The sequence below is a fragment of the Cervus canadensis genome, chromosome 4 (genome assembly GCF_019320065.1).
Source record: "Cervus canadensis isolate Bull #8, Minnesota chromosome 4, ASM1932006v1, whole genome shotgun sequence".
NCBI classification, from domain to species: Eukaryota; Metazoa; Chordata; class Mammalia; order Artiodactyla; family Cervidae; genus Cervus; species Cervus canadensis.
In genome coordinates, this window is record NC_057389.1 from 14,175,077 (window position 1) to 14,188,509 (window position 13,433).

The 13,433-nt window shown below is 37.7% G+C and overlaps 1 protein-coding gene across 2 annotated transcripts in view; it reads left to right on the forward strand.

Annotated features, from left to right (window-relative positions):
• Window positions 1-13,433, forward strand: part of ERAP1 (endoplasmic reticulum aminopeptidase 1) — a 99,936-nt gene that overhangs the window by 18,018 nt on the left and 68,485 nt on the right. The window contains exon 1 of one of the 2 annotated variants that reach the window (XM_043464589.1): window positions 3,265-3,484. The exons of the other annotated variant lie outside the window; for it this stretch is intronic. Coding sequence (XP_043320524.1) covers window positions 3,286-3,484 — 199 coding nt within the window. The 5' untranslated portion in view covers window positions 3,265-3,285. Of the gene's footprint in view, window positions 1-3,264; window positions 3,485-13,433 lie in introns of those variants that run through there. 2 annotated transcript variants of the gene reach the window in all.

Consider the following 13,433-nt stretch of genomic DNA (forward strand, 5'->3'; position numbering starts at 1 on the left):
TGTGTTTCCTTGTTGATTTTCTGTTTAGTTGATCTATACATAGTTGTGAGTGGGATATTAAAGTCTCCCACTATTATTGCTTACTATTAATTTCCTCTTTCATACTCGTTAGCGTTTGCTGTACATATTGCGGTGCTCCTATGTTGGGTGCATATATATTTATAATTGTTATATCTCCTTCTTGGATTGATCCTTTGATCATTATGTAGTGTCCTTCTTTGTCTCTTTTCACAGCCTTTATTTGAAAGTCTATTTTATCTGGTATGAGTATTGCGACTCCTGCTTTCTTTTGGTCTCTGTTTGCGTGAAATATTTTTTTCCAATCCTTCACTTTTAGTCTGTATGTGTCCCTTGTTTTGAGGTGGGTCTCTTGTAGACAGCATATATAGGGGTCTTGTTTTTGTATCCATTCAGCCAATCTTTGTCTTTTGGTTGGGGCATTCAACCCATGTACATTTAAAGTAATTAATGATAGGTGTGGTCCCGTTGCCATTTACTTTGTTGTTTTGGGTTCAGGTTTGTACAACCTCTCTGCATTTCCTGTCTAGAGAAGATCCTTTAGCATTTGTTGAAGAGCTGGTTTGGTGGTGCTGAATTCTCTCAACTTTTGCTTGTCTGTAAAGCTTTTGAATTCTCCTTCATATCTGAATGAGATCCTTGCTGGGTACAGTAATCTAGGTTGTAGGTTATTCTCTTTCATTACTTTAAGTATGTCCTGCCATTTCCTTCTGGCCTGAAGGGTTTCTATTGATAGATCAGCTGTTATCCTTATGGGAATCCCTTTGTGTGTTATTTGTTGTTTCTCCCTTGCTGCTTTTAATATTTGTTCTTTGTGTTTGATCTTTGTTAATTTGATTAGTATGTGTCTTGGGGTGTTTTGCCTTGGGTTTATCCTGTTTGGGACTTCTGGGTTTCTTGGACTTGGGTGGCTATTTCCTTCCCCCGATTTAAGGGAAGTTTTTCAGCTATTATCGTCCTCGAGTATTTTTTCTCATTGCCTTTCTTTTGTCTATCTTCTTCTGGACTTCCTATATTCAAATGTGGGGTGTTTCACTATTGTCCCAGAGGTCGCCTGAGGTTGTCCTATTTCTTCTTGATTCTTTTTTCTTTTTTTCCCTCTGCTTATTTATTTCCACTTTATCTTCTACCTCAGCTTATCCTATCTTCTGTCTCGTTATTTACTGTTGGTTCACCTCCGAGTGTTTTTGGTATCTCAATTTATTGCATTATTCATTTTTGATTGTACTCTTTTTATTTCTTCTAGGTCCTTGTTAAACATTTCTTGCATCTTCTCAATCCTTGTCTCCAGGCTATTTATCTGTAACTCCATTTTGTTTTCAAGATTTTGGATCATTTTTATTATCATTATTCTAAATTCTTTTTCAGGTAGATTCCCTATCTCTTCCTCTTTTGTTTGACTTGGTGGGCATTTTTCATGTTTCTTTACCTGTTGGGTATTTCTCTGCCTTTTCATCTTGTATAGATTGCTGTGTCTGGAGTGGGTTTTCTTTATCCTGGTGGTCTGTGGTTCCTTTTTATTGTGGAGGTTTTACCCAGTGGGTGGGGTTGGACGATTGGCTTGTCAAGGTTTCCTGGTTAGGGAAGCTTGCGTCAGTGTTCTGGCACGTGGAACTAGATTTCTTCTCTCTGGAGTGCAATGGAGTGCCCAGTAATGAGTTTTGAGATGGGTCTATGTGTTAGGTGTGACCTTGGGCAGCCTGTATGTTGACGTTCAGGGCTATGTTCCTGCGTTGCTGGAGAATTTGCATGGTATGTCCTGCTCTAAAACTTATTGGCTCTTGGGTGGTGGTTGGTTTCAGTGTAGGTATGGAGGCTTTTGGACAGTCTCTTATTACTTCAAGTTCCATGTAGTCAGGAGTTTTCTGGTGTTCTCAGGTTTTGGGCTTAAGTCTCCTGCCTCTGGATTTCAGTTTTATTCTTCCAGTGGTCTCAAGACTTCTCCAACTATACAGCACTGATAATAAAACTTCTAGGTTAATGGTGAAAAGATTCTCCCCGGTGAGGGACACCCAGAGAGGTTCACAGAATTAAATGAATAAGAGGAGAGGGAGGAGGGAGATAGAGATGAGCAGGAGTAGAAAAAGTGGGACTCAAGAGGAGAGAGAGAGATCTATGCAGTTGTCTGTTCCCAGAGTGCTCTCCGTAGCCCAGACACCCACAAAGATCACAAAATTGGATTGGGAAGAGAAGGGGAAAGGAGGAAATAGAGGTGTTCTGAGGTAGAAAACAGAGAGTCAAGATTGGGAGAGAGTAATCAACACATTGCTGAATAAAAATGTGAACTGAATATTGGATTCTTAAATGTCCACAATTTATATCGTATACTGAAAAACAAAGATTAAAAATCTAGAGTAGAGGTTAGACTCTTGAAAATACAACATTAAAAACAAAAACCAAAACACACACACACACAAGATTTTAGAAATATATATGAAGTTCGGTTTAAAAATAGGGCTTCTCTTTTTTTTTTTTTGTAAGGTTATAGTGTAATGAAAATGAAAATTAAGGAGTAGTACACGAGTAATAGAGGACTTTAAAAGGAAATAAGAGAAAAAGAAAAATAGAAAATAGAAGAGAAAAAAAAAATTTTTTTCCTAATTAAAAAAATCATAAAAATCTATGAAAATGAAAGTTAAAGAGTAATGAGGGAGTAATAGGGAATTTTAAAGGAAAATAAAAGAGAAAAAATAAAAAAGAAAATATAAATAAATATATATAAAATATATATATAAAACATATATACCAATATATATTATATATATAAATATATAATACATGTAATATATAAATATAATATATATATTATATATATATATATAAAATATATAAAAATATATCTAGGAATTTCTCTGGAGCTGTTGCGGTCAGTGTGGGTTCAGTTCAGTTTCAGATAGCTCCTCGTTCCAGCTTACACTTCTCGATATCTACAGGCCCGTTCTTGTGTAGTCGGTGTTTTCTACAGGGGTTTTAATCTGTTGCAACAGTCCCTTCTGAAGCGGTTCCCTTTGTTTATTTGGCTTCCGTTTGCTGGGCTCTTCAGTGCCTCATTTCCGCCCTGACACAGGCGGGCGGAGGTGGTCTCTTGTTCAGGTTGCTAGTTCCGTCGCGCTGCGGGGAGGGGCTGGCGCTGCGGGGAGGGGCTGGCGCTGCAGGGAGGGGCTTGCGCCGCGGGGACGGGCTGGCGCTGCGGGGAGAGGCTGGCACTGCGGGGAGGGGCTGGCGCTGCTTCCCCCTCTACGCTGCTCAGGCTCCCGGCTGCTCTATATGGAGCGTGCCCTGCGCTGCGCGCGGTTCCTGCCCTCGGGTGTTCCACAAAAGCGCGGACTTGGCTGCGCCTGCGTTTTGTGCCTTCCCTGTCGGAGCGGCGCAGGCAGCCAGAAGCTTGACCGGCGCACTTTCCCTGGGTGCGGTGCGCCTTCTTCCCTGCGCAATCCCAGTCTCAGTTTCCGCCCGTGCCAGTCAGGTGAGTGCGCGCCTTTTGCCCTCCGCGTCCCCAGCCCCAGCCCCAGTCCCCGGCCGCACCAGTCGGGTGCCTGGCCCTGTGTCTCGCCGCGACCCTCCCAGCGGATGTCGACCATCCACAATCTCAGGAGGTCTTTGTTTCGAAAGTGGAGGCCTGTTTGCAGTGTGGTAGGGGATGCGGTCCTTGGGGCCGAGCCTGCCCCCTTCCCCTCCTCCCTGCCTCCTGCCTCCGGCGGGGCTGGGCCGGTCCGCAGCCTGCGAGCTCTTCTCTGGACTTGCTCGGTCCCTTTGTTCTGTGGACGGCCGGCAGTGTGTTCGGGCCGGTTAATTTTCTCTCTCTCTCTTGCTATCCCACAGTTTAAGTTGGTAACTCACAAAAGCTCCCTCCGATTGTCCTCAGGGCACTCAGGCCCGGTCCTTACCCTAAGCAATGCCACCCGCTCCTCTCCGTTCTGCCCCGACTTGCTGGTGGCGGGTGCCGGTGTCTGGGGTACTTTTCTGCTGGGAGTTGCTTTTAGGCACATAATCTGTGGGTTTTATTTATTGTTCCCCTCCCAGTCAGGTTGCCCTCCGAGATTCAAAAACTTCCCCCAGACTCGCCAGTGCGAGGGTTTCCTGGTGTTTGGAAACTTCCTCTATTAAGACTCCCTTCCCGGGACAGATCTCAGTCCTTAGCTCTTTTGTCTCTCTTTTTATCTTTTATATTTTGTCATACCTCCTTTCGAAGACAATGGGTTGCTTTTTTGGGTGCCTGATGACCTCAGCTAGCGATCAGAAGTTGTTTTGTGAAGTTTGCTCTGCGTTCAATTATTCTTTTGATGAATTTGCAGGAGAGAATGTGGTCTCCCCGTCCTATTCCTCTGCCATCTTGGCTCCTCCTCGAGTCTTACTTTTCAATCAATGCATTTGTGTATGACTCTTTTTTTGCTAGAAACAGGCCAAATTCAGTGTCAATTTTATTTCTATTTTAAATTGTTATTGTATAACTGCTGAAGAGCTTTGTTCACGTAAGTTAGTTGAGAATGTAATGAATTTTATTCTGACGGCGTCACTCAATTCTTTGAACTCTTCTCCACTTACATACCCAAAATCACACCTCAAACTATCATTAAGAACTGTTTCTAATTAGCTATGTATTCCTTTAATTTTGTTGAAACCAGACTTTGAAGTCATTTAGAAATGAAAATGGATTTATTACCCAGTCATTAGAGGCATTCATTTTCTCAACATCAACAAGAATATTTCATTTTCTTTATTTGCATCATGGAGGTTTTCTCAACCTAGGGATTGCATCATAGTAAGATTAGCCATGGGGAGAGGTTGGCTTTTCTTTGTAAAATAAAGCAAAGGTGGAAAGAAGATCTTATATGACTTCTAAACCTCAGGAGGCGCTTGGATAATGTGTGAAGTTGGGGTTCTGGAAACTGATCCCCTGAGAGCCACCTGTTTGCCTGGGTATCCCTTGGCTAGTCCTGTGTTCCCAGAGGCCTGATTACTCCTGTTGAAGACCCTGACCTGGCTAATGACCTAGGTAATGAGGTTTATGGTAACTAACAAGGAGGATGGGCCTGGCCCCTTACTGCTTCTGCTGGCTTCAGATGATTTATTTACATTTCTATAACTGAATGTAGCTGTCATCATGCAGTTTAAAACATGGTTACACAGGAAAAGGGCACACTATAAACTTTGACTTTAAATTCATGTACATAAAGATACCAAATAATAATCAGCAATAAAATTTTTAAAGCATCTTTTTTTTTTTTAAACATGATTTCATGCATTTTACTGTTAAATTGTTTGGTAGAGATTTCTGACCACAGGATTAATATTTGAGACCAGCACCTGAGCTTCTATCTGGCTTTCATTTGTGTTTTTCAAGATCCTTCTAGTGATTCATACCATTAAATGAGGGAAATGTCCTGACCTCGGTGTCCTCAGGGAACATGGTAAGTCCCTGAGGACGCTTGATGTAGCAAGAATCACTCAACAAGCCCCAGAGCAGTTCCAGAGCAGCTTTTGTCGTAACCCACTCGGCAGTTCCAGTTACCTTTGAGCCTTCTGGGATAGTCAACAAACAGGTTATACTCTTCTCAACTGGCAATGCTATAATATTACCTCAAGCCACAGACAGTGTCATGGTGTTACCTTTTTCACTGGTATCAGAGCAAACTTCTCAACCACCTGTGTACTCCTAACAGCTTCACAGTATTTCTTAAGATCTGCAAGTGTTCAACATACAGCAATTACTATTCTAGTGGTTCCAAATTAGCTGTATGCATAAGAATCATGTGGGAGTGCTTCTTTAAAACGTAAAATTAAAAGTTGGAGGGGGAGGGATAAATTAGGAATTTGAGATTAACAGATATGCACTGTTATATATAAAATAGATAAACAAGGACCCATTATATATCATAAGAAACTATTTTCAATATCTTGTAATAACCTATAATGGAAAAAAATTTGAAAGCTGAATCATTGTCCTGTACATCTGAACCTAATACAACATTGTAAATCAACTGTATATCAATAAAAATAAACAAAATAAACGTCCTTCAATCAGTTTGATTCAGTTGATCTGAAAAACTGCATGTTACTAGGGAATTATTATCTCATGTCTCTTTGCATGAATAATATTTGTATCTTAACAAAACATTAGAAATGAATCTTCATTAGATGACAAACAGTTTGGGTTAAGCACAATGCAGCAATCATTCAGTAATGACAGTGAAACCGCAAAATTATTTCTTCACACAGCATCAAACACTTTCAAGGATCACATGCCCAGGTCTGTTCCCAATGTTCTTTACAGAAGAATATCAGCAAATTGCAGCCACTGATTTTCATTTATTTCATTTTGATTATGTTCCTAAATCTATCTTTATCCTTCTTCAAGTAATTCATTTTGCTGTGTACCAGGCAAAACGTGAAAATTCTGTCTCATTGGAAGTTTATACTCATCAAACTCAGGATGCCTCTTACCACACAACAATTTAGCAACTAAATTAAATTCTTTAAATTGGACATGGCCTGATAACTGTGTTAAAATGAAAGAAAGAATCAATATTAATGATGTACCTGCTATGCACAGCATTCTTTATGATTGGGGTTATTATTTCTGTTTTACAGATGAAAAAACCCAGGCTTGAAAGGGTAAGGACCTCTCACAGATAGAAACTGGCAGTGCTGGAGTAGAAACCCAGTCTGTTAAACCGCAAACCCAGGAGTTTAGCTTGTTTGTCAAACTACACACACACATCTTTACAAAAAAGAAAATTAATGTGTAGAAGGAGACTCTTGTAACAGTGAGCTAATCAAATCATTTTTCTTCCATGAAATCCCACTGTAATTATGGATGTAGTCGAGTTACTAAGGAGCCCCAAATCCTATGGTACTAACAATTGAAAGCAACTCTTTTTAAAAATTAATTTATTTTTAATTGAAGTATAGTTGATTTAAAATGTGTTAATTTCAACTGTATAGCAAAATGATTCAGTTATATATATGTATATATACTTCTAAAGATTCTTTTCCAATATAGGTTATTATAAAATATTGAGTATGGTTTCTGAGGTATACAGTAGGTCCTTGTTTATTTTACACATATTTGTGTTTTTATGTTACTTCCAAATTCCTTATTTATCTCCCCCCCCACCATTTTCCCCTTTGGAAGCAATAATTTTGTTTTCTTTGTCTGTGGATCTGGTTCTATTTTGCAAATAAGTTCATTTGTATCATTTTCTTTTTGGACTCCACATGTAAGTGATATAATATGGCATTTATCTTTCTTTGTCTGACTTAGTATGATAAGCTCTAGCTCCATCCATGTTGCTATAAATGGCATTATTTCATTCTTTTTCTATGGCTGATTAGTATTCCATTGGTGTGTGTATGTATGTATGTATCACATCTTCTTTAACCATTTATCTATCGATGGATATTTAGGTTGCTTCCATGTCTTGGCTATTGTAAATAGTGCTGCAATGAACATTGGGATGCATGCATCTCTTTGAGTGATGGTTTTCTCTGTGTATATGCCCAGGAGTGGGACTGCAGAATTACATGGTAGCTCTATTTTTAGTTGTTTAAGGAACCTCCATACTATACTTCACAGTGGTTAAAGCAATTTACATTTTCACCAATAATGTAGGAGGGTTCCCTTTTCTCCACACCATCTCTAGCATTTATTATTTGTAGACTTTTTGATGATGGCTGTCCTGAATAGTGTAAAGTGATACCTCATTGTAGTTTTGATTTGCATTTCTCTAATAATTAGCAATGTTGAACATCTTTTCATGTGCCTTTTGATCATCTTTAGATGTCTTCTTTGGAGAAGAAGACATGTATGTCTTGTTTGGAGAAATATCTATTTAGAGTTGCTTATTTTTTGTTTGGTTTGCTTGCTTGTTTTTTGATATCACACTGTATGTGTTATTTGTATATTTTGAATATTAATTGGTTTTCAGTCACATTGTTTACAAATACTTCTTACTATTCTATAGGTTATCTCTTTATGTATGGTTTCTTTTGCTGTGAAAATGCTTTTAAGTTTAATTAGGTCCTGTTTGTTTATTTGTGCTTTTATTTTCACCACTGTGAGAGACAGATCAAAAAAGATATTGCTGTGATTTATGTCAAAGAGTGTCCTGCTTATGTTTTTCTCTAGGTGGTTTATAATATTGGGTCTTATATTTAGGTAATTAATTCATTTTGAGCTTATTTTTGGGTATGGTGTTACAGAACATGCTAGTTTCACTCTTTCACATGTCCAGTTTTCCCAGCACCTCTTATTGAAGAGACTGTCTTCTCTGCATTGTGTATCCTTGCCTCCTCTGTTGTAGGTTAATTGATCATAGGTTCACGAGGATATTTCAGGGCTTTCTGTCGTGTCCCATTGGTGTATATTTCTGTTTTTGTGGCACTACTATGCTGTTTCGGGAGAAGACAATGGCAGCCCACTCCAGTACTCTTGCCTGGAAAATCCCATGGGCAGAGGAGCCTGGTAGGCTGAGTCCATGGGGTCGTGAAGAGTCAGTCAGTGAGCGACTCTACTTTCACTTTCACGCATTGGAGAAGGAAACGGCAGCCCACTCCAGTGTTCTTGTCTGGAGAATCCCAGGGATGGCAGAGCCTGGTGGGCTGCCATCTATGGGGTCGAACAGAATTGGACACGACTGAAGCGACTTAGCAGCAGCATGCTGTGTTAATGACTCTACCTTTGTGCTGTACTGTGAAGTTAGGGAGTATGATTCCTCCAGCACCCTTTTTTGTTTGATTTTTTTTATTTTCTCTCGAGTTTGCTTTGGCTATTTGGGGTCTTTTGTGTTTCCATACAAATAGAAAAAAATTTTTTTTGTTCTAGTTCTGTGAAAGATGCCATTGGTAACTTGATAGGGCTTGCATTAAATCTATAGATTGCTTTGGGTAGTATAGTCATTTTGAGACTATTTATTCCTCCAATCTAAAAACATGGTATATCTTTCCATCTGTTTCATCTTTGATTTCTTTCATCAGCACTTTATAGTTTTCTGAGTACAGGTCTTTTGCCTCCTTACATGGGTTTATTCCTAGGTATTTTATTCCTTTTGATGCAATGGTAAATGATATTGTTTCCTTAATTTCCCTTTTAGATACTTCATTGTTAGTGCATAGAAATCCAGAATCTTGTTTGTTAATAAACACAGCAGAGTTTTGTGTTATTAGTTTTGCATCCTGCAACTTTACCAAATTCATTGATGAGCTCGAGTAGTTTTCTGGTAGCATCTTCAGGATTTTCTATGTATAGTATTGTATCATCTGTAAACAGTAACAGTTGTATTTCTTTTTCAATTTGAATTCCATTTATTTATTTTTCTTCTCTGATTTCCATGGCTAGGGCTTCCAAAATTTTGTTAAGTGAAGGTGGCAAGAGTGAACATTCTTGTCTTATGCTTTATCTTAGAGGAAATGCTTTCAGCTTTCCACTGTTGAGTATGATGTTAGCTGTAAGCTTATAATATATGCCCTTTACTATATTGAGGTAGGTTTCTTCTATGCCCACTTTCTGGAGAGGTTTTTTTAAAATTATTATTATCATAAATGAGTGCTAAATTTTATCAGAAGCTTTTTCTGCATCTATTGAGATGATCATGGCCTTTCCATTCTTTCTTAATGTGCTGTATCACACAGATCAATTTTTGGATATTGAAAAATCCTTGCATCCCTGGAATAAGTTCCAGCTGACCATGGTGTGTGATCCTTTAAATGTATTGTTGTATTCAGTTTCCTATTATTTAGTTGAGGATTTTTGCATCAGTGTTCATCAGTGATATTAGCCTACAATTTGTGTGTATGTGTGTGTCTGGTTTTGATATCAGGGTGATATAGGACTCATACAATGAATTTGAAAGTGTTCATTCCTCTGCAGATTTTTAGAACAGTTTCAGAAGGATAAGTGTTAACTCTTCTCTAAGTATTTGGTAGAATTTACCTGCAAAGCCATTAGGTCCTGGATTTTTGTTTTTGGGAGGTTTTTAATCACAGTTTCAATTCTAGTACTGGTGAGTTGTCTCTCTATATTTTCTCTTTCTTCCTGGTTCAGTCTTGGGAGAGTGCACCTTTCTAAGAATCTTTCTGTTTCTTCTAGCTTGTCCATTTTATTGACTTGACAAATAGTTACTTGTAGCAGTCCTTTGCCAACAAAGGTCTGTCTAGTCAAAGCTATGGTTTTTCCAGTAGTCATATATGGATGTGAAAGTTGGACTATAAAGAAAGCTAAGCACAAAAGGACTGATGCTTTTGAACTGTGGTGTTGGAGAAGACTCTTGAAAGTCTCTTGGACTGCAAAGAGATCCAACCAGTCCATCCTAAAGGAAATCAGTCCTGAATATTCATTGGAAGGACTGATGTTGAAACTGAAACTCCAGTACTTTGGCCACCTGATGCAAAGAACTGACTCATTGGAAAAGATCCTGATGCTGAGAAAGATTGAGGGCAGGAGAAGGGGACGACAGAGGATGAGATGGTTGGGTGACATCACCAACATGATGGACATGAGTTTGAGTAAACTCTGGGAGTTGGTGATGGACAGGGAGGCCTGGCGTGCTGCAGTCCATGGGGTCACAGAGTTGGACACAACTGAGCAACTGAACTGAAATTTACCAAGGCCTGTTTTGTGGCCCAGCATGTGATCTATTTTGGAGAATGTTTCATATGCATGTGAAAACAGTATGTATTCTGCTTTTGGTTGGAAAGTTCTATAGATAGCAACTAAGTTTACCTATTCTAACATGTCATTTAAAGACCAATTGTGCTAATTGATTTTCTGTGTGGATAAACTGTCCATTGATATAAACGGTGTGTTAAAGTCCCCCACTATTAATGTGTTACTGTTAATATTTGCCTTATATTGAGGTGCTCTTGTGTTGAGTGCATATATATTTACAATTGTTATATCTTCTTGGATTGATCCCTTGATCACTATGTAGTGTCCATCTTTGTCTTCAATGTTCATCCCCTCACTTTCAATCTGTCTGTCTCTCTAGATTTGAATTGAGCCTCTAATAAATAGCATAAATCTGAATCTTCCTTTCCATTCAGCCAGCCTATGTATTTTGGTCAGAGCACGTAATACGTTTACATTGAAGGTAATTATCAGTATGTATGTTCTCATTGCCATTAATAGTTTTGGATTTGTTTTTGTAGACCTTTTTTCTTACTTTGTTCTTTTGTCCTCTTCTTTTATGATTTGATGACTTTCTTTAGGGTTATGTTTGCTCCTTTGTGTCCGCATACAAATTCGGAGATTTTTTGTTGTTGTTGTTCTAATCCTGTGAAAAATGTCATGGTTCATTTGATAGGAATTTTGTAGACTCTGTAGATTGCCTTAGGCAGTTTAGTGATTTTGATCATTTTGATTCTTCCAATCCAAGGATATTCTATATCTTTCCATCTGTTTGTGCCTTCTTTGATTTCTTTCATTAGCATCTTATCATTTTCAGAGTACAGGTTTGGTAGGTTTATTCCTATATATTTTATCTTTTTGATGTGATGGTAAGTTGAATACTTTCTTGAATTTCTTTCTGATTTTACATTGACTAACACTAAGTATAGAGATGCAACAGATTTCTGTGTGTTAATTTTGTAACCTGCAACTTTACCAAATTCATTGAGTTCTAGTAGTTTTCAGGTAGCATATTTAGGACCTCCTACATATAGTACCATGTAATCAGCAAGTAGCGACTATGTAACTTCTTATTTTTCAAGTCTGGAATCCCTTTACTTCTTTTTCTTCTCTGATTGCTGTAGCTAGGACTTCCAAAACTATGTTGAATAAAAGTGGCAAGAATGGACATCCTTGTCTTGTTTCTGAACTTAGATGAAATGCTTTCAGCTTTTCACTGTTGAGTATGATGTCAGTTGTAGGTTTGTCATAGATGGCCTGTGTTATGTTGAGATATGTTCACTTTCTGGATGGTTTTTATCATAAGTTAGGTGCTGAATTTTTTTTTTTTTAATTTTTTTATTAGTTGGAGGCTAATTACTTCACAACATTTCAGTGGGTTTTGTCATACATTTAGGTGCTGAATTTTATAAAACTTTTGAGATATATATTTTTTTAATTTTTAATTTTGTTGATGTGGAGTCTCATTGATTAATTTGGAGATATTGAAAAATTCTTGCATCCCTAGGTGAATCCCATTTAATCATGCTGTATGATGTTTTTAATTATGTTTGGATCCTGATGACTAATGTTTTGCTGAGAATTTTTGTGTCTATATTCATAAATGATATTGGCCTGTATTTTTCTTTTTTGTGATATCTTTGTCTCATTTTGTTATCAGGGTAATGGTGGCCTCAAAGAATGAATTTGGAAGTTTTCCTTCCTCTGCAATTTTTTGGAGCAGAATCAGAAGAATAGATGTTAATTCTTCTCTAAGTGTTTGATGGAATTCACTTCTGAAGCCATCAAGTGCTGGACTTTTGTTTGTTGGGTGTTTTTAAGTCATAGTTTCAATTTCAGTTCTTATGATTGATCTGTTCTTATTTTCTATTTCTTTCTGACTCAGTCTTAGGACACTGCATCTTTCTAAAAATTTGCCCATTTCTTCCAGGTTATCCATTTTATTGGCATATGGTTGCTCCTGGTAGTCTCTTACTAGCCTTTGTGTCTCTGTGAAGTCAGTTGTAACTTCTCCTTTTTCATTTCTAATTTTATTAATTTGAGTCCTTTTCCTTTTTTTTTTTTTCTAAGTGATGAGTCTGGCTGTAGTTTTATCAATTTTGTTTATCTTTTCACAGAACCAGCTTTTAGTTTCACTGATCCTTGCAATTATTTTCTTTGTCTATATTTTATTTATTTCTACTCTGATCTTCATGATTTCTCTTCTTCTACTAACATTAGGTTTTGATTATTCTTTCTGTAACTGATTTAGGTGGAAGATTAGGTTGTTTATTTGAGATTTTTATTATTTCTTAAGGTATCATTTTATTGCTATAAACTTCAGTCTTAGAACTGCTTTTGCTGCATCTCATAGGTTTTGGACCATTGTGTTTTTGTTTTCATTTTCTTCAGGTATTTTTTCATTTCTTTTGATTTCTTTAGTGATCCATTGGTGGTTTGGTAGAACATTGCTTAGCTGCTACATGTTTGTGATGTGATTTTTATAGTTTTTTTCTTGTATTTTATTTCTAATCTCATACTGTTGTGATGAGAAAAGATGTTTGATATGGTTTCACTCTTCTTAAAATCACCAAGGATTGCTTTGTGGCGCAGCATGTGGTCAATTTTGTAGAATGTTCAATGTACATTTGAGACGAGGTATAGTCTGCTGTTTTTGCATGGAATGCTCCATAAATAGCAATTCAGTCTAGATGGTCTAAAGTATCATTTAAGGGCTGTGTTTTGTTTTAAATTTTCTGTCTGATGATCTGTCTGTTGATGAAAGTGGGGTGTTACAGTCACCCATTATTAT